The 21,850-nt window shown below is 41.7% G+C and overlaps 1 protein-coding gene across 1 annotated transcript; it reads left to right on the top strand.

The window, feature by feature from the left end:
• Positions 1-146: 146 nt before the first annotated feature.
• Stard6 (StAR related lipid transfer domain containing 6) lies at positions 147-17,167 on the top strand. The gene is given in 9 exon segments (XM_032885503.1): positions 147-317; positions 630-792; positions 1,759-1,836; positions 3,691-3,784; positions 3,981-4,030; positions 8,753-8,879; positions 11,637-11,754; positions 14,116-14,209; positions 16,912-17,167. Coding segments are annotated over 6 exon segments (735 nt in total). The 5' UTR covers positions 147-317; positions 630-792; positions 1,759-1,836; positions 3,691-3,694.
• Positions 17,168-21,850: the final 4,683 nt, after the last annotated feature.

The following is a 21,850-nucleotide window of genomic DNA, read 5'->3' as shown; positions in this document are numbered from 1 at the left end:
GGCGCCCGGAGGGGGGAGGGAGGGGGCTCTCGAGAGCCCCGCGAAGAGTTCAGAGGTCAAAGGGCGTTGAGGGGCGTTAGGTCGCCGTCCTCGGGGGAGGTGGGGTTTCCTTCTTGTCTTTCCTCTGGGTCGGGTGGGAGGGTTCTAGACTCTATCCGTGACCCATGCTGTCCTCATCCAGGCCACTTCTCTTCCCGGCTCTATTGGCAGGCTGGGCTTCCCGGGCTGTGGGAGGGAACTGTGCGATAGGAGAGTTGGAGGCACCCACAGAGGCGGGACCCTTCTCAGAGCCACATCCACAGCCCAAGTCCTTCTCGGTGAACTTTGCGCGGCTTCAGAGCAAGCCCCCCACCCCCACCCCAATCCCAGCTAGGTACCAATTCAGCCAGGGTCAAACTGCTCACCTCCATGCCATCTCCATCCCGCCCCGGATCCCTGACCCTCCTGGGCTTCCACCCACTGCAGGTTCAGGACTTGGGAAGGAAGTCAGTTGACTTCTGGGGGACCTTGATTCCCAGGAAAGAACGGCCCGTGAGCCAACACGCATTGGGGAATCCAGTGAGGCAGCTCAGGAAGCAGGAAATCATACAAACGTAAAGATCACTAACTGGTGTGACCCTGTCTACCAGGCTGGGGCCGGATATGAAGTGGGAAGAATCAAGTTGCAACCAAGTGCTTTGTCAAAAGAAGGTGCCATCTCAACAATGGTCTGGCTTCCACTGACCCAATGGCTGAAGACACCCTTGGCTTTCATCTGAATACATTCTAGTTCATCCAATGTTGCATCATCAGGTAATAGAACCACGGCTTTGCTGCCTCCTGTATCTTCGTACTCTCTCTAGCCTTCTAAACTTTACCTTCCTGTTGTTCTTATCAAAATTGGCAGGTGCTATAAAACACAGTTCAGTAGTTCATTAAACACACATCTACTGTGGAATGCGAAATGGTTCTAAAATCGTTAGACAACCCACGCAGAAACTTACAGCTAGGGATAAACACCAGTAAGTGTGAGATTTCTAGATCAGTGTTAGGTAAGTCGGTGATAAGTAAAACCCTCTTATGCTAAGAGAGACCCATGTTGGAGACCAGCCAAACAAGGTTTCTGGCATGACCTTCAAAACAAAACAAAAACCCTAAAATTTTCTTTAAAAGCCTAAGCTCCATCTAGGTATCTTTTTAACCTCTACTTTTAAAGGTTCTTCAATGTTTCTTGGCTTTGGGATGTAGCTCAATGGTAGAATACTTGCTCAGATGATAAATTCAATCTTCATACTGGGAGGGGGCAGTTTTTTACCTACCCAGTAATGGTTTCAGTAAGAATGGCCCCGTAGGCTCAAGTGTTTGAATACTTGTCCAGTTGGTGAAACTACTTGAGAAGTATTAGGAGGTGTGGCCTTGATAGAGCAGGTATGTCCCGCAGGAATGGATTTTGAGGCATGAAAATGCTTGTGCGACTTCCTGTGCCTATGCCTCCAACTTGCAAATCAAGATGTAAGCTCTCAGTTCTTGCTACCGTGCGTTTGCTCTGGCATGATGGACTCCAATCCTCTGAAACAGTTTCTTTAATAAGTGGCCATGGTCATGGTGTATTATCACAGCAATAGAACAGTAAGGCATACCCATTACTTCTACCTTAGATGTATGTTTTTTAATAAAGATATAAAGTGTTAGTGGAAGAAATGTAAAAGAATTGATAAAATATGCTGACCTAAATCTCGTGGATCAAAATAATTCGACTTCCACTTTACTCCCTTACAGGTTAACAGAGATGGAGATCTCCAGGATTTGGAGACCAGTAACAATGGGCACTAAAATTCTGGACTAGATTTGAGAAAGGTAAAGAAACCAGGACTTTTATAGGAAAGAGGAGTCTATGATATTGTACTGTGGTTTTTCCAACATAAAAGGTATCACCTAGTGATCATGCCTTTCTGGGAAGCCAAGGAAGAGAGTGTAAATTTGTTAGGAGAGAGCTAAGGATTTCCAAACGTTGCGATATTCATTCCTTAAGATGTGTTAAGGTGCTTAGGGGCCAGTTATTTGAAGAACATTTTAGGGATGGTTATGACAGTTAATTATAAGAAACTCACTGTACTGACCACCTTGAACAAAACCACTCACTGCTTCAAGCATGTTTGCATATAATAACTCTCATAACCTTTGTGGACCCCCCCACACACACACACACACCTGAGTATCATTATCTCCTTCCTAGAAACGTGGGAAGTTGAAGTTCAGACCCTAAGCACTCACCAACTGGCAGTGTCAGAGTCTGGGTTTGGTCCAGATGTTACCTGTTCTTTTTTTTTTTTTAAAGATTTATTTATTTTATTTATATGTCATTACACTGCAGTTCTCTTTCAGAAGAGAGCATCCCATTATAGATGGTTGTGAGCCACCATGGTGGATTTGAACTCAGGGACCTCTGGAAGAGCAGATATCGCTCTTAACCGCTGAGCCATCTCTCCAGCCCGTTACCCTGTTCTTTGTAGCATCTGTTCAGCTTCCTGTAACTGAAAGTGGGTGACTGACTGAAGAACCATGATACCCCAGGCCTCATCAGAACACAGTCCCAACAGACACAGGATTTCATTTTGTTTTGTTTTGCTATACTTACTAGAGCACTCGCTCGCCTTGAGGTACTACTACATATTACCATGGAATGTGGTTTATAAAGAGCAAACATTGCCTTTTTTTTTTTGATTGTGGAGGCCATAAGTCTGACCTGCATGCCATAATGTTTGGTTTCTGGTCAGTGCACTTTTCTGGAATATAGACTGCTTTTATGGCTGTGTTCTCAGGGCAGAGGGGACAAACATGCCCTCATGACTTAATCACGACTCGGTTTCAGTCTGTGAGTGTGGAGGAAGGAAAACAGTCATTTGAAGTACTTAGCAGCAAGGAAAGATTTAGTAAATGTCTCCAAGCCAAATTGCTTTGAATATGATCTTGTCTGAATGGTTGACATTTAAGCAAAGGATTCAGTGAAACATAATCTATCGTGGATTTTCCAAGGAAAAGAAGAGTAAGGACAGAGACCTTGAGATAGGGCGGTTCTTGCTGGTATGTGAGGAAAATCCAGGAGATTGTTATGATTGTGCCTGAGTGGACAGGACAGCTGACAGGAGCATGCTTGGAGAGAAAGCCGTATGTGGCCTCAGCCACTCAAGGTTAATACCAAGAGCACATGATAGAAGAGTGTGACACATCATAGGGGAAAGCTCGTTAGAAATAACTAATGGCTTTTGGGAAACTAGAACCTGCCATGCCCTGGGACCTTAGTTAACCCATTGGAGGCTTTAGTTAACACTTTGACGCCACAGGGCGTTGGGAATATTCTAGTTTTACATCAAGAAGAAAGGGAAACATTACATAGCATGCTTCACACAGGGCAGGGATCAGACTTCACCCAGGCCCCTGATTTCAAAATCTGGCTTTCTAAATGCTTACACACTTTCTCATTTGAAGAAAGAGGTTTGTGAGTGCAAGTGATCAAATAATGATTATGCTAAATGACAGATGGTGTAAAAGAGAAAGTATCGAAGTGTAATATTGCACACCTGTAGTACCAACCGCTCTACAGACTGGGCGGAAGAATGGCTTCAGTTCATGAGTTCAAGACCTGCTGTGCAGCACAGAACCCTTTTGTTTGCGAAATCATGTGTTACAATCCTTGTTAAATTTCCACAGGTAGATGGACTATAAGGCAATCGCCCAGCAATCTACTGAACAAGTTTTAGCTTACAATCAAGACCTGTCTGGCTGGAAAGTCGTTAAAACTTCAGTAAGCAAACAAGTATTTCTCAAGAGTTTATTTTTTCAGGGGAAAGTTTACTGTAAAGATGTTTTAAAATAATGTTCTTTCTTTTTTTTTTTTTAAAGCCAGAAAAACATAGTTTTCCTTTTGTTTTATTTTGGGGTTTTCTTGTTTTCCGTGTCTGACAGTTAATTTATTTCTGGATTTTTATTTCCCCTTTGAGAAAAAGGTAACTGTTTCCAGCAAGGCCTCTAAACTATTCCAAGGAAACCTGTGAGTACATTTTCCCATTTACAGTCATTGTTTGAAATTCAGTGCCATTAGCAAATCTGGAAGTTAACTTCACTAAGTAGAACCAACCGTTTGCTACTAAGCAAGACATGGTGTGCGGAACCACGGGCTTTCCTAGTAGAGTGATTGGGTGTTGTGCAAACTTCCAGACATGAGTACAGTCAGAGTTAATTCCTTTCTGCAGATTTACTTCTGGTGTGGAGCACTTCACTGGACTGCACACGACCCTAGATCCACCCCTAACACCAGAAAACTATGGATATGTGTGCAAAGCGATGTCCTTCTGATTCCCTAGGATAGAAAAGTTCTGCACAAGCAAACTGACGTTCCTTGCCAACAGTAACATTTTGATGATGTTTGGAATCCTTCACTTTTCTCTCAAACCACTAAAGATATTTTCCCCGTCATTTATTTTCTCTTACTCACTCTTTTCCTATAAATTGCTTTAAGCAAGCGTGGTTTTTGTGGATCAGACTGTTTCAAACACAATTAGAATGTGTTTGTAAAGTGAATCAATGGCCTGACATTATTTTAAGCGTTTTTGTCTTTTTCTTGTTTTGATTTTAGGAGTTCACAACTGTTCCCTTGGGTCACTGGATTATTGAGAAAACCATGACCAAATTTGTAGAAACTGCCCCTGTGAAGCCCCCTACTTCGCACGTCTGGCTGCCGGTGTGGTTTGCGTGGCTGTTGTTTGTCTGTGTTTCATCTTATTGATGTTTGTCTGTGTGTGCATCCCAATCTCTGTGAGTTGGTTGTTGTTTTTGGCAGTTGGTCTCACTAAGCCTTTCATGCCATAGCCTCCTGCGTGCCATTTAAAAAAAAATTAATACTTAAGGATGGAGTGAGTTTCTCTTATTCATTTTAATATGTACCAAGAAAGTAATTATTTCTTTCGTTGTCTAAGCAACAAAGGAACCTAATAGTGGCACTTCATAAAAATAAATGTGTGTGTGTAGAGGTATATTTAAGCCCAGGCATGCCCGAGTAATAAAACCTTTCTAATGTTTAGCTTGACACAGCGTAGGATCTAGGAAGGGTCTTAGTGAAGGGTTTCCTAGATCAGGTTGGTCTGTAGGCACGGCAGTGGGGGTGGTCCTGAGTACCTGATACAGGAAGACCCAGGCTGCTGTGGCCTGTGGGCAGCAGCCTTCCTGCAGCCTGCTTTTGTCATAGAAAACTTTTCTTTCACATTTCATAATGACAGTTTTATTTGTCATTATTATCTGCAGCACACGTCACTATCCGATTGTTAGACCACTCCGAAAACAGACAAGAAAAACTACCCTTGTTAAATATTGATTGATTTGCGGAGTCTGAGGGCCCTGATAGAACCATGTATACTAATATGTTAACATCCATGGGAAGGGAGAGAAGAAGGAAGTAATCAGTCACAAGGAGACTGGGGACAGGCGTCAGGTGTCAGGTGGGTGGTTAAATGGCTGCACACAGGAGAGGGAATAATTAAAATAAAGGAAAAATAGTGTGGAGCGTGGGGAATCTCTACCCAGAAATGGCAAACCCGGCCAGCCTCTGCACTTTAGGAGAAGTCACAGTAAGAATGGGAACAGAAAAAGAGAGAGGCCCGAAAGAGAAAGAGGAAGGGATAGAAAAGGGTCCAACCAGTAGGTGGCAGTGTTGCCCAGCTGCGAGGCCTACTGAACTGACAGAGCTAAGGAGCGCAGTAGTGGAGAATGGGGGCTGGGTCGGGTTCCAGCATAGGACGTGAAAGGGCGGTGGACAAAGAGTAGCCTCGTTCTCGCACGGTTCGGAGCTTCTGGCGGCTCTCTGGTGCCCAGAGCACCGCACAGTTCCACAGCTCACCTCGTTTACCCTCCATTTGTGGTCCTTCCTGTGAAGGATGTCTGCTCCGTTTGTTGGCTTGTTTATTGAGTGGCACGGAAGGTTTCCGTGTTTAATTTTTCAGTTTTTTACAGAGCCTGGGTATTAACAGTTTGAAGTATAGCTAGCCAAGATTCTCACTCGTGGGCTGCTGTTTACCCAGTTGGTTTCCATGACTGTGCAGAAACTTTCTCATTGCGTGTCAGCTCTTACGGCTATCTGCTATGCTGTTAGGGGTCCATTCAGAAGTTTGTTTCCTGTCTCTGTGTGCTGGAGTGTTTTCCTTGACCACTTTCAGTGTTTCTTGTCCTTTTGATCTAGTTTGAATTGACTTGTGTGCAAGGTGACAGATACAGACCCAATTTCATTCTTCTGTAGGCTTATGTTCTGCGTTTCCAGCACCATTTATTTAAAAGGCTTTCTCTTTTCAAGTATTTATTTTGATTAATTTTACTAATTTAGATTTTATTACTCTTTTGGTTAGTTTGGCTAAGAGTTGGTCAATTTTACTCTTTTCAAAAAACCAACTTGTATGATGATTCATTCTCTGCATTGTTTTTTTGATTAGGTTTTTTGTTTGTTTGTTTGAGCAGTGACCCTGGGCTGCTGAGCCCTTGACATCTGGTAGAGAATTTCAGGGGTGATTTCTAGTCGCCTCTTGCACTCGGTGTTCACCTGGTGCCTCGGTTTATCGCTTCACTGTGGACTGTAGCAAGGAGGAGGATTGTGGGGCCTCCCTTTCAGATCTGCTACTTCCCTGAGCTCCGCATTTGGTGCAGCCTGATGTGGTCACTTCGAGGTGTAGCATTGTCCAGTGAGCGCACCGTCCTTTCCTGCAGTCACAAGGACAGGGCTACTCACTGACTTTGGTTTTAGTAATACTTGTTTCTAGAACAGATTAGAGAAGGGTCATTGGTATTAAGCTTGGATCCATATAGACACCCCGAGTGACCAAACATGCACAGAGACAGTGGTCGGGGTTTATTAGCTCCTCGACGTTACTCCTGCTGTCGCCAGCTATCTCCTCTCAGTGGAATATGGAATGATTCCTTGCCGCTTTCTGAAGCTACGCCAAGACTGTTCACCAGTGCCCAAAGTGACGCTCTTAGTATAGATCCACCTTTGTCACTCCCTGGATAGATCTTTAAAGGATTTCTTCACTTCTAAAAATAAGATCCAAACTTTGATTGTGGCCTCATACTATCACCTCATGCTCTTTTTCCCTGTGTTATCCACAAGCGGTCTGTCATCAAATGCCCTGCACCGAACCTGCAGGTGCTCATAATCCTTGTTTGCTTGGCATACTTCCCCATCTCTCTCCAAAGCTAACGTCAGCTCAGATCATCAGGCTCCCAGCTGCACAGTCGCTTCTTCACAGTGACCTTCCTGCCCACACTCAGTCCCTGTTTAACTGTTCTGCTCATGTAACCTTCACAGGTGACACTACATGGAACTTATTTTTTAACTCATTACATATGTCTTATTAGAATGTGAAGTGGTATGAACAGGAACTTGAATAGGAAGGAAACTAGAAATAAGTCACCCTTGTGTTTTGTGGTAGGCCCTACACCAGAGCCCTGCCCGTCATATAGACACACGGTAGATATTTATTTAGTGAATATACGAGCTTTAGCTATATTGGTTTCCAAACAAAGTTAAATGTAACTGCAATATAAAAAGGTAATCTATATATTGTACTAGGATTTGTGCTTTTTGTTACTAATTTGTTGTCCATAAAGTGGTTAGTTTTTTGAGGACTTGGTTTTATGCATCAGAAGGCACATCTGTGCTTAGAACCCCTTTCCTTCCTGCCCTTAACAATGCATTCCTTTAATGCTATGTTGGCCATTACATCAAGCAAACAAAAATTCACTCCTACAACGTACAAACACATTTTACAATTGCACAATTTACAATTAGATACAATATAAATAGCACTACTCCTTCCCGGCTCAGGTGAGTTCAGACTTACATAGGTGATGATCTTGCAATAGTGAAATGGAAACTTCTAGAAGCCAGGGCTTGGCTTCAAAGGCTACTTGTGTTATCAGTTGTTTCTCCTGAATCCTAACAGCATCCAGCGTGTGAGTTGAATAACTGAGACAAGTCATCCAGAGAAAGCATCTACCAGAGTCTACGTTTTCTCATTTAACATTTCATGCTGACTTACCATGCTGTTTTCTCTGATACCTTAATTCTTTGGTAGATAAGAACGCACAAAATTTAAAAGTTATTATCTATAGAAATTTAATGACAGCCCAGACATACCAGCCTAACATGTGCTGGGAAGGTTTTCTTCCATTCAGCTATATCCCAAAACTATCTTTATACTTTTTGAAATAAGATTGCACTAAATTGCCCAGTCTGGTCTGGAACTCACCTTCTGGCCTAGACAGAAATTATATATCATGATTCAATTCTCCTGACTGCTCAGCCCCACAACCAGCTGAGATTACAGGCCTGTGTCACCAGGCCTGCCTGACTATAAAAGTAAACTTTGAAATGATGACTGCAATGTTTATTTAAATAAGCTATGCTAGTTCCCACTCAATACCGTGTATTGAATAAAATTGTAAAATGTTATATAAAATTCCTATTAGTATATGTATATAAAGATCTTGAAATACAAATGAATTTTGTTCTTAGACGTAGGTCTCATAACCAAGGTCTGTATATATATTCTCAAAAGAATATGCATGCATATACTCAAAAGAATCCAAAATTAAAAGCATTTTTGATCCCAAGCATTTTAGATATGGGATACTCAATTGCTTTACTGTTCTTTGCTATTTTTAATTTCAGTACCAGTATATTTTCTGCTTAAGCTAAATGTTTAAATTTTCTTTACTTTGATAACCATAGATACCGTATTGAAGGAGTAATTCCAGAATCACCAGCTCACCTCTCTGATTTCCTCTACAAATCTGAACACAGAGTTTCATGGGATAAATCTTTGAAAGCATTCAACGTGATACACAAGATTGATTCGGTAATTTGCCATTTAAAAGTAAACCACTGTTTCCTACATTACTGTATTTCGATGTCTGAGCTTATTGAAAACTGTTTAGTTGTCAGTATGTTTTAATCATATAAATTAGCTATTTTTCTTTTTCAATGGTAGTGTTGGGGACCGAGCCAAGGACCGTTCCTTGCTCAGCAAACTCTCTCACTGAACAGCCCCACACAACGTATACCACTGCTTCCGTTAAAAAGTAGTTTGAGTCACATCTCACCTACAGCCAGGCTCCTGTCAACCTTTGTTTCCTGAATGATAGACTTTTAAGCATGGACCACTACACCCATCTGAAATATAGAAGCCTTAAAATACCCATTTTCATAGTCAAGTTCGATAGCAATTAGCTTTGCTCTATTGGTAAATAAGTCTCCCATTCCTAATATGGTAGTCTCCTGTTGCTATGTACTTATGCCATGGGGGAATTAAACCTAGCTGTCTGTCCACCTGTATTACATGGAAACAAATTTAAACACACCTGCTTGAAAGGAGTCAAAAATTATATGGGGAGAATGGTGTGCACACCAGTGCATCTGCTCAATAGGCCAGAGGCAGAGCATCCCCATGGAGCTGTAGTTCCTGTCGTTGTGGGCTGTCTGAGAAGGGTTCTGGGACCGGAACTTAGGTCCCCTGCAGAGGCACTATGTGCTATTACTTGCCGAACTGTCTCTCCAGCCATGGCTGTGGGGGACTTGTTGCTAGTTTGTTTTTGAGGAAGTCCACATGGTCCCAGTGCTCACTCCCCTGCCCATACTGGCCTGAAGCTGAAGACTCTCCTGCTCCTTGATGCTGAGACCACAAGCATCCAGGCACCGTTTGGTTTGTGGATAGGCATTGGAAAGCCTGCACGTGATGCTGTGAGTCATAGGACTTCAGGAGAAACAGCAGGCACTGCTGAAACTTAAAGACAGAGACTGGAGAGGTAGCCTCACGGGCGATGGCCAAGAACCCGTGTTACAGGGTGGGGGCGGGGGTTGGCAAAGTAGCAGCGGTGACCCCTGCATTCCCACAGGGTAGATGAAAAATGAGAAGTCCCAGAACGCATGGGCCAGCTAGCCTGCACATGCAGTAACACACAACAAAGAGATTGTATGGCAAGACACACACTAAAATCCAAACAGAGCACGACACGCAGGCTCGTTCTATATTCCATATTTTAAAATATTTGCAATCCTACTGTAAATAGTCAAGCAAGATGAAAAACAAAACTATGACTTGTCTACAGATCCCCAATCTTGTAGTAATGGTTCCTAGTGCAAACAACAAAAACAACATTTCAAAAAGCATTCAATAAGGATAGAAACACCAGGAAGGATATAAAGACAGAAACAACTCTTCAGTGAAGTTCAAAAAAACAAACATCTGATTAAAACAAAAGTCAATTCAGGATAATAAAATAAATTTCTATAAAATATAGAAACATTAAAGCAAAATCATGACGATAAGAGACTGAAAGTGAAGACTCAAAGTCAAATGAAAACTCAATAAAAAAAATAGGCTGCATCATACAGAAGACAGAAGAACACAGCTTGAGGATAAGGTAGAAAAGTTGAATCACTCAGTTAAAGCATAATTTTTAAGTGTAAATGGAGTGTTTGAAGTCTCCTTCAAATTATGGGCTCAATAGGAGAAGTCCATGTCAAAGGCCTAGAAAATACTTTCAATGAAGTCATAGAAGAAAATGTCCCAAGTCTAAGTAAAGAGATGGCTGTCAAATTCAAGAGGCATATAGAACACTAAATAGAACCAGAAAAGAAACACTCCCTTTAGTATCATAATTAAAGCATTAAGTACACAGTGGAGGGAGGAAGGTGTATTCAACAGGATGGGGGAAAAAGTTACATGCAAAGGTAGTTCTATAACAAATTCCTGAAACTCACCAGGTTCACTAGACTCCTCCTTATAAGGATGTGACTAGGAAAGACTGCTGAGAGTCACTCAGATAAGCAGAGAACTGCCCAACTACTGTGAGGAAACAAGGACCAGCTGAGCTGCCTGGAAGAGGTTCAGATAAACTGAGCTACCTGGAAAGGACACTCTCACACTCTGAGCTCCCCGCAGACCCTGCAGGGAGCTCCAGGCTCCGCTCTTCTGAGCTGTTACTCATGATGGGGTGGCTTTGGCAGTGCAGCTGTCTCTGAGTCATTTCTGCTCCAGTTAAGTAAGTGGCCTCGCCCATATTCCTGGAAGTAACCCTAATAAAACTCATTGGTTCATCAAATCGCACTTTTGCTGTATCCTTATACTGGACTACCATGGGTTCCCTTTCTGGAATGAGCAGACCGATAATGATCTCTCTCCAGGAAAAGTCTGTCTTGCAACGCAGGCCAGCAGAGAGTTGAAATCACTCAAAGGGTTAAGTATCGACTAGGTATTTTACCTACCTAACATAGACAAAAGAGGGCTGGATGGAAAACAGAAAACTTGGGTCTAATTCTAAACTACTTTCTAGCTGTGCGTATGATTCCATCTCATGGGCCTTGTCTTCCCCATCTACAAATAGAATAAATGGTCATTTTATTCCTTGCTGAATGTTGTGCTTTCACCATTGTGGCTCTAACCTTCTCGACCACTAAAAATGCAGGCTGACTTGGTGATGCTGGCTTAACACTTTTTTGAAATCTTGATTTTATTTTCTAAAGGCAGGCTTCATACCTGGTGAAGTTCTTTGGGGAGCAATCAATCATTCACATTAAGTAATTCTTGCAATCTTTATGGTTTGATTTGTTGCAGGACACACTTATATGCCACACCGTCACACAAAGTTTTGCCATGGGCTCAATTTCCCCTAGAGACTTTATCGACTTAGTACACATCAAGCACCAGGAAGGGAATGTGGACATTATCAGTAGTAAGTTGAAACATTTTGCCCGTGTTTTAGAATTACTATGTATCATTAAAATTTTTTGCCTTTAATTATTAATGTTAACAGTTTAGAAGAAACTGTATTTTTCAGTTTTTTTGTTGTTTGTTGTTTGTTTGTTTATTCAGTGCAACCAAAAAGCTTGTGTCCTATACACAGGCCAGGTATTGTGCCTAACACATGAGGTGCTGTTTAGAAAGTTCCCCCTCCACATTTGCAGTATGAACCGTGAACTCAATAGAGATAGATGGCTGTAAGCTAAAACGTCAGTGTATACGTTTGTAATCCTATAAAACAAAGCTAGCTTTTATATATGATTTTATACTTGGCTTGTTGAAAATAGGCATGTATATATTAATTCTTACAGTACTAAGTGTAAAATATGAAAATACTGAATGAATAGTGCTGGATCGGCCACTCCTTAAATGTACTATTACTACATCTTCTCTAGGGAGTGCAAGTCTTGATCTAACCCTGCACCTCTCTGCAGTAATACGACTCTGTGACATGCAAATGTATCGTTTGCCAACTTGTGTTATTGACCCAAAACTTTCTCACCACATCAGTTTGGACTCTGAAAGCTTAGGATCACTAAGAGTACTTTGGCAGGATAGTAGCGAAGATCCCAGTTTCCCTCTTGAATTTGATTTCATCTTATCATTTCTATCAGAATGTTTCCTCTCCTGTAAGCTACTCAGAGATAGACAGTGAAACTGCGTTATTACTTCCCATGGGATGCAATATCTTAATATGGAATGCCTCCCGTAGTCTGTTTCACAGACAAAACTTCTCAGCCTTCTAACTCAAAGCCAGTTCTCCGAGTCTCACGGAGATCACTGAAGATGGATGCTCTCAGTATATACATGTTTTAACTGTTGTTCTCAGAGTTACCGTATATAGAATGCTTTCAGAGCCTACTGTACACATTTTTGCCTTTTCAGAATTGTAGATCTATAGTTTTCCGTATTCTGAAAGCAAGCCATTCTAGGCTTTTATTACTAGTCAAAAAGGAGGTAAAATAGCAGCTGCGATTTTAGCTGTGTCAGTTCTATCAGAGTCACCTGAGTGAGGCTAGGCCCTGTCCTAGCATAGGAAAATAGGAAAATAGGAAAATAGGAAAATAAATGAGCAGTATGTCAGCTCCAGCATGATTGAGCCTGCCTTTGGTCCCAGCACTTAGGAGGCAGAGACAGGTGGAGCTCTATGAACTTGTTGCCAGTGTTGTCCACATAGTGAGTTCCAAACCAACCAGGACTACATATTGAGATTCTGTCCTGTCTCAAAAAATAATAAAGCATGATATAAGCTTAAACTAGCAACTAGAAATAATAATTCTGTTTTTGAAGCAACAAAGCTAAATTTTCTGTCAGACATTCCCAGTGAATAAATTTTCAATGACTAGTCAGTTTTCTTAGTGTTTTTAAAGCTCACTCTGCACCTTGCTTTGAAGTAGAGACTTTGCATGTGGAATCTCACCAAAAATAAGTCTTAAGTTCCAGAAATTAAGCAGCGAAAACATTGATTGACGTTTCTAACAAGCTACTGAATTTTAAAGTCCTGTCTTTCTGGTTGTCAAAATCATGCCTCATCAACGAGTCATGCTTTCTGGTATACTGTTAAGGTTTTTCAAAAAGAAATAGAATTATAATCTCCATGTTTTAAAAGGAAAACTATGTTATTAGCCCTCCAGGCACTACCGTCATGCCAGCATACGAGGCTCTGTTTAGAAAGTGGTTCAAACTGGAACATTTGTCTAAGCACCTCGCCCTCTGCACCCGGGCTTCACACTGCCTTTCCCACAGACTTTGTTATGAACTTTCAGGAAAATCTATATTCTCTGATCTGACATATGCTCTCAAACTATTTTTAGAAAATATATAATTATCATCAACATAATCACAATCACCTCCCTCTTTTCAGTGCAGCATATATATCTTGCAGCATAATTAATTACTGAGGCAAATTCTCTAAGTTTTAATTACCCTATGAAATTAGCACATGGAATTAACAGAAGAGGGCATTTAACGTGTCTGAGTAGTGAGCTATTCTGTGGAGAATAACAGTATTAACGGCAGCCAGTGAGCCCCTGACTCATTAATAATACAGTCTCTCTCTCTCTCTGCTTTGCTCTTTTGTTCCAAACCTCAGAAAGGAATGAAGCGATACTTTGAAAGAGTTTTCCTTGTAAAAAAGTACACAAGTATCTTTAGGAACTGGTTCAGATACATGCACACTGGGAAACCAGTGTTAACATTGAAGCCAATGCTATCACATGTCTTAAGATTATCCTTCTAGAAATAACATTGTTTGCTTTGTGATTGGGTCTCACTTCAACATTTTACATCACAGCTAGGAGTGTGGAGTTCCCAGGATACCCTCCCACGTCACATTATATCCGTGGCTATAACCATCCCTCCGGCTATGTGTGCTCACCTCTCAAGGAGTAAGTGTTATTTTTATTCATTTTAATGAGATTTTTCACATCTGATTTACCTCACTCACCAATAGAAATATGTACCAATATATTTTGTTAGAATAGAAAAACTGCCCCTAAAATCAATTTTTAAGTACAACTTTTATATATTTTTGGCTTAAATATAAGAATAAGATAGACTTGATGTTTCTGGGCATAATGAAACAAACGAATGCTTTTCCACAGCTAAACCTCCCATAATGTTTATGTCTGTCCACTATAAAGGAATTCTTAAACATGCATGGATGAGAAGCGTACTTGGCTATATGTGTGCGTGTAATAATTAAAGAAGAGGTCATGCATTTGAGAAGTCGTGGGAGCGGGGAGGACATGAGAGGAGCTAGATGAGAAGGAGAAATAATGGAGATACAGTACTCCTTATTTCCATGAACAGTTATAAAACAAAATTTAAAATTTGTAATTAAGAAATAAAATTCCCTGAAAACACAACACATATTTATGAACCATGAGTATGTTATCCTAAGTGAATTATTCCCATAGGATCACCTGCTTTAAAAATAATATACAGAATGAGACGTCCCATGGGATAGTCAGATAAAAACTGCCAAGATCAGAGTTGAGGTACTGCCAACAGGTGGTCAAAAGATAAAATTATAATCTAAATAGATTCAGTAAAAGCGCACACTGCATTGAATTGGAGTGTATGCACACATGCATATACATCACTCTACATATTTTAATTTATGCTGTTATTTCCTATTAAAATCCATATCGATATATAAAGTGAACATAAAATTTTGGATGGTGAAATAGACATTTGTAAGAGAAAAAAAGTGCATTTGTAGTTTTAGTTCTGTGTTTCTCACTGCTTTCTCTATTGACCTTGGAGGGTTTAAGACCTGTTTTACACACTAGTGGACCGTAGTTGCTCCCCATGGCTGTAATAGGTGTAATGTGCTGCCTTTCCAGTTAGTCGTCAGCTTTGAATCTGTGGCCAAGATCTTATGGTCCCTACTGGAACAAAACCAAATGAATGAGGAGAATCAGGAACTCCCATGGTCTTATTAACTCTGTGGGATGAGACTCCACCTCCCATCCTGCTAGGTTAATGTCACAGTTCTGTGTTCACAGACTGGAAAAGATGCTGGCAGAAGCCATGGTTCCCTAGCTTCTCTTCCCTGCAGTTTAACATTCTGGACAGCAGCCATTTGTAACGGAGCCATGCAAACACTTGTAACACACTGTCCTTCCTGCAGTACTCTCCATAAGCAGCAGGAAAGCGTTCTCACGTGTGTGATCCCATGGTAAACTCAGGAGAGGTTAGGACTGACAAAGGCAGCCTAAGCTCTTCATAGGGGAACGCAGAAATGGTGACACTGCCACACTCCGCTACTACAGTCTTTAATCAGTCAGTGAGACGCCATCAGCCTCCATGTTTTCAAGTTGACATAGAACTTCTCATACACTAAAGGTGAACTTTCCAGTCTCTCCCAAATAGTGATGTGTTTAAGTGGATCTACCCTCATGAGCCCAGTAGAACCTGTATAGCATAGCAACTCGAATGGAGCCTTACACTGCTCATTTCAAAGGGCATAACGCCCTGCCCTCTACTGTGGTGAGCCTTTGAATCACTCCTTTCTTCCTTGAATTTGCATTTAAAATTTTTCCTCTCACATGATAGTTTGCTAATAGCATAGATTGACAGCTTTGAATTTTTTAAAATAAACTTATAATTTTCTGTTAAAGATAGTATGACTTAAAGTTTTCAAATGTGTTTTCTATAGCCATGATATCTAAAGATTAAAACTGCATGTGTGGATGTGGTAGTATAACTTGTAACTTAGAACCTGGGAGGTGAAGGCAGGAGGATTGCCATGAGGTGGTCAAGCACAGCCTGGGCTGCACCGTGAGTTCAAGGCCAGTCTGAGATATGAGTAAACGTAGCCATATGAATACAGTCCTGGCTTGGTTATCCATTTTCACTGTGAGGGTTTTCATTTTCTTAATGTATTTTGTTTCTTTATTTTTTGTTGTGCCCTAGAAACCTGTTCTTTGCTAATGAGAAACATAAAAGGGAAGAGATCCAAATGGGAGAGGAGATGGTGGGGAACTAGGAGGAATAGAGGGAAGGGAAAATATAATCCGGACTTACTGTATGAAAAAAGAATCTATGTTTATAATAAAAGGAAAAAATATAATTATATTTCACTAAAAACTGCACATATGCAGCAACATTTTATATAACTTTTATTTCCATTTATTTATTTTAATAGAAGCAGATATTGTATTTCTTATAAGTAAATCATTTACATATAGAAAAGTGCTGCATAAGGTTTATAAGTGCTACAAAAACATGATTAGAACAGGTGTCCAGAGAAAAGAAAGGGTCTGTATTCTGAGGGTTGTGTCTGCTCAAATGATCAAACAACAAAACGAAGAGGTACTTAAATTAAAATCTCAGTATATATTATGACTACTTAATATTGTATAAGAATGTAAAATTTCAATATATACTCTGGCTACTTAATGTTTTATAAGGATTTGACCTCAGGCCACTCTCCGTTTTCCTCCTTGAATTAACTGTCTTGTCACGGGCACTGTAGAAAGAGCCAAAGAGAATTGATTTAAGAATCTTGCTCTCTATAAACTTGCCGTCTCATAGGATCAAATTAAGAATGCTTTACCTTTTGTAACTCTTCCTCCACTTGCAGAAACCCAGCATATTCCAAGCTAGTGGTGTTTGTCCAGACAGAAATGAAAGGGAAATTGCTTGCCTCAGTAATTGAGAAGTCTATGCCTTCCAACTTAGTAAGCTTCTTCCTCAATGTGAAAGACGGCCTAAAGACACACAAAGCCTCAATCCCAGCACTTCGTTCACATCACAGTATGCACTCTGCTGTACACAAAAAGAAATAAAGCTATGCTGCCATTAAACCAGAGATCTCAGACGGCACAAACTACTACTAGTGTAAGTGTAGTTTGTTACTGCAGACTGCTCCTAAGTCAGTATGAGTAAACCTGTCACACGCCTCTAGACATTAACCTTGTACACACTACTTAAAATACTTTGTCAAGGGGCTGGAGAGACGGCTCAGCAGTTAAGAGCACTGACTGCTCTTCCTAAGGTTCTGAGTTCAATTCCCAGCAACCACATGGTGGCTCACAACCATCTGTAATGGGATTTGATACTTGATGCCCTCTTCTGGTGTGTATGAAGACAGCTACAGTGTACTCATAAATTAAAAATAAATAAACCTTTAAAAAAGAATCAGCCTTGGGGTTTAAAAAAATATTTTGTCAAAATAAGAACTTCACTGTACAAGAAAATTCAGTTAAGTATAGTTTTTAGTCTAACACAACATTCAATAACGTGCCATTGATACATTTGAGCATGCGCCCCATTAAGGATCATGAAGAAGGAGATAGTCAGTAGTTAGCATTAATTAGAACTTATTCAAATATTCACCTGGCAGTGATCGCAAACACCTATAATCCCTGCACTGAAGAGGCTAGCACAGTGGGACTAGCCTGAGCTACACAGAGAGACCCTGTCAATAAACAAATAAGCACGTTATCATATATATTACATTACTTTCCTTCACCTACTGCTTAAGTTGAGAAGAATGGAAAAGGTGAACATAAAAGATTTCCACTAGGGAGCTCGGAGTACGGCTCAGTGGTAGATTAACTGCCTAACATTTAAAGATCCAGGATTCCATCTTTAGCACCAGAAAACAATGAGAGTCCACTCCAGTAAACCGTGGTGTTTATCTGAAGCTCTGTTTCCCCTGTGTGTCAACAAGGAGGAGCAAGGTGGCGAGTCACAGGCCTGCTGTCACTCTGCTTCTGTACTGCAAATCACTGCCCACCGCCACAGGAAGGGATCAGCAAGGTCAGACATGGAGCGGAATTGCCACCTCCATCTGCATGAGGGTCAGTGCTCTGCCTTCTCGGGAGATCAACCACCCAGCTCTTATACTAATTACAGCAGACCGACCGCGATGCTGCCTTCCTAAAGGGGCCTTAAGTAGGACCCAGGGCCCTCCAGAAAGCAAAAGATGCGTGAAATCACCTTTCATACTGACAGAGTCAAAGGCACTTCCTCAGAGGACAGACACCTGCCCAGCACTGGGTAGCAAGAGGCCTTTGCCCAGTTACGCACCATTCCCAATAGCCATCTGTAACAATGCACTCACAATGAAACTGGAACACAGACAGACATAACACCCCCAAAACACCCTAACCCACAGCTGAGCAGGGTGCTTACCAAGGAAAAGTGATCGCTAAAAATAAGTGTGTGTGTGGTGTGGGAGTCCCAGTGGGAAAAAAATTTGCAAGACATTTCTGACAAAGAACTCTTACCTAAAGTACACAAAGAGCTTCCCAAACGTATAATGTAAAAACAATCTCGATAAAAAATGGCCAAAGCCAATGCCCTAGAAGGGATCTGTCATTTAAAACAAACTAAAAAAAGAGTTACGCAACATTAGCCATTAGGTAAATTCAAGTGACATCCAAGCCGAGTGTGTCAGCACACTTATCAGAATGGCAAAAAGTTTTACGACAGTGGTAGGATGGAGTTGTCAGAGAAACAGTGTCACATTTCAGGCAGAGGGGGAAAGCACCACAGCGGTCGGAGAGAGGCACGGCGCGGTTCGTTCCTAAAAGCTCATCTGTCCCCTGGAGGCGGGAACGGTCCGTGAGGCCCTCTCTGCAAGTGTCCACAGCAGCCTTATTCTCCGAGCTCCAGCTGACAGCAGCCACAGACGCCCTCTCAAGTAAATGAATTGTGCTTCACCATAGACGACGCAGTGCTAAGCAAAAAAGATGAGGCTGTTTTCTTTCTCTTCGGCTCAAAGAATTCCTCCACGTAAGTTTTGTCAGAGCCGCAATAGTGTGCGTGAATTCTTTAAATCTGTTTTTAGTCATAGATTTTCTCTGTCCCTCAATTATGTCCCATAGGTTTGGTGGGTGTAGGAATCTGGGGGCCGCAGTGCACGACCCTTCCCCGCCCTCCTACTTTTGCATTTCTGCTGAGACACCCAGGAGCTTCTGTTCTGAGGAGCTCGCCTTCGTGTGTAACTGGACTTCGTGTGTCTCTCTCACGACTTTCAGTGTACTTTCTTTGTTTCAAATATTTTAGAGGTTTTTGGTTTCATCTGTTTTATATTCTAAATGCCTTCTCTGTCCAGATAGGCTGTCATTGAAATGTTTTACTCTAGTAAATGTTGCTTTTGGAAAGAAATTTTTTACTTTCCTGTATGTTCATCATGGTTAGTTAGCATTTTCATAATTTCTGAATACCTCGAAAGCCCAGCTTGTACCCCTTTTATTGATTAATCATTGTTCTTGTTGGACTGTTCCAGCTCTAAAGGGTTAAATTCTTTGGTCAATTCTATTAGTAGGACACTCCAAAGATATTTTTATTTGACTTAAATAGTTCCTTTCCGGTGTTTACATTTTGTTTTCCTTCTCCACTCCTCTGTGCTCCAGGACTCCCCTGGCAGATGAGGATATGTACCACCCGCCTCCTTAGCTCATTGTGCCTGCTGTGGTCTCAGCATGCCTTCCAGAGCTGACTCTCTTTTAATTCATTTTCTGAGATTTCATATAATCTACTTTCATGGCCGCCATTACTGTGGGCCATGGGATTTAGAGAACAAAGATTGTCCTGCTTTTATGTTCTGATTTGCACATCTGGAATCAGATCATTGCTTGGTTGAGCTCCTTAATTAATTTTCATCTGACATTTTTGCTCGCCCTTATTCTTTCAGAGAAGCTTGTATTACTCAAGGAGTGTCATGTTATTGCTAACAGTTTGTGGGATGTGGGGTATGGAGTGTTTGACAGGGCAGCTGAGCTCACTGAAGTGATTGACAGGGATGGTCTCCTGCAATGTTCATCTTCACTGAGGCAACAAGCAGCTGATTACCCATGTGTGCGTGTGCTGTGCTTGCCTGGGCAGTGGACGGAGCCCCTCTACCTTCCCGTGACTAGGGGTAAAGAGCACTGCCCCACAGACTGCTTCCCACAGCCCTCAGCCTTCATCAGCTCAAGGCTGTCCACTGCAGAAGCGACCTCTGGGAACTCTTAGCTTCCAACCAGGTATGTCAGGCTGAGTCTTCAGACTAAAAGGAAGGACAAACATCTCAACAGAGATAAATCAACCACTCCTCAATAAGTGGAAAACAAGGGAGGATAAGAAAATGCCAAATACTACAAAGTCAACAGAGTGAGAGGAAATATACACACTTTTCAATAGTAACTATCATTGGTCCTGATTTTGCAGTGAAAAGGCACTAGTGTAATGGATTAAATGCAGGACCTTGTCTTTCTTCTTAGAGACACATCTCATTGTAAAACAGAGACTCAGCCTCGATAGTTATTTCCCATTTTGAAAACACCACGACCAAAGCACCGTCTAGAAAGGAGGGTTATCTGTGGCCTACAGTTCTGAGACCACGGCCGCCACAGTGGGGAGCAGTGGCCTACAGTTCTAAGACCATGGCCGCCACAGTGGGGAGCAGTGAAGCACGCAGAACATGGTTGGTTGGAGCAGCAGCAGTGAGCTCACATCCTGAACCAACATCCTCAAACCGGGCTCTCCCAGAAAGGCACAGGCTTTTAAACCTAAGTCCCATCCTTCAGGGACAACTCCTAAACCTCGCCAAACAGAATCCCCAGCTGGGGACTGAAAATTCAGATGCCTGGGAGTATATGGAGGGGACATCTCATTCAAACCATCCCACTCCCACCGAGAGTGAAAGGATGGGAAAGGTGTTCCAGGTGATGGAGAACTAGAAAACAATCACTGTTCTGATCGCTGGCAGAAGTGACTTCAATCAAGAGAGAGTCACTTCATAATGACTTAGCAAAGAACCCATTGGAAGCACATGGCAGTTCCAAACAGGTAGGCATAGGACGCAGGCCTACCTAATTTTATAAAACAAATATTACTAGAGATAAGATTAATCCCAGCACAGTACTACAATTTGTGCAATACTCCACTCTCATCCAGGTAAGAGAACGGGGTGGGGTGAGGGTTCCAGCATAATAAACCAAATGAACTTAAAGGTAACTACAGACGGTTCACACAAAGACTTGGGAATGCGTGTTTTTCTTAACATCTCATCAAACTTTCAACTTTAGCTCTCTCTCTCTCTCTCTCTCTCTCTCTCTCTCTCCCCGCCCCCCTCATACACACACACACACAGAGAAAGAGAGAGAGAGAGAGCGCTCAAATCAGCATATCGGGAAAGTTTTTTGAGCACAATGGAATAAAACCACAAGGAAAAGAGAACAGGACATTCAGAAACTCATGATTAAGCAGCACAGTGCTGAGTGAGGAAATCGGGTCTGGCATCACAGCATGTTCCTGTTGTCTCTGGAGCCAAGTGTAGCAGATGAGCCCTTGCATTCAACACAAGCCACACAGTCAGTGACGCTTCATGGTTGCCTCGGTGGATTTTTTGTGATTACACATCCAGAAACTTCTTACTATTGCCAAATTAGTAACCCCACATGGAATGGCAACTTTCAGTTTAAGGATGGGCCAGAAGGATCTGGGAGGACTTAAGTGAGCGGTACAAAAAAATTAACAAAAGTAAATAAATGACTGTAACCTGGGGAAAGCGTGTCTGAGGGCCCCAA

This window comes from Rattus rattus, chromosome 15 (genome assembly GCF_011064425.1).
Source record: "Rattus rattus isolate New Zealand chromosome 15, Rrattus_CSIRO_v1, whole genome shotgun sequence".
In the NCBI taxonomy this organism is placed as follows: Eukaryota; Metazoa; Chordata; class Mammalia; order Rodentia; family Muridae; genus Rattus; species Rattus rattus.
Note: the sequence above shows the minus strand (reverse complement) of the source record. Positions and strands in the feature narration are given on the sequence as shown.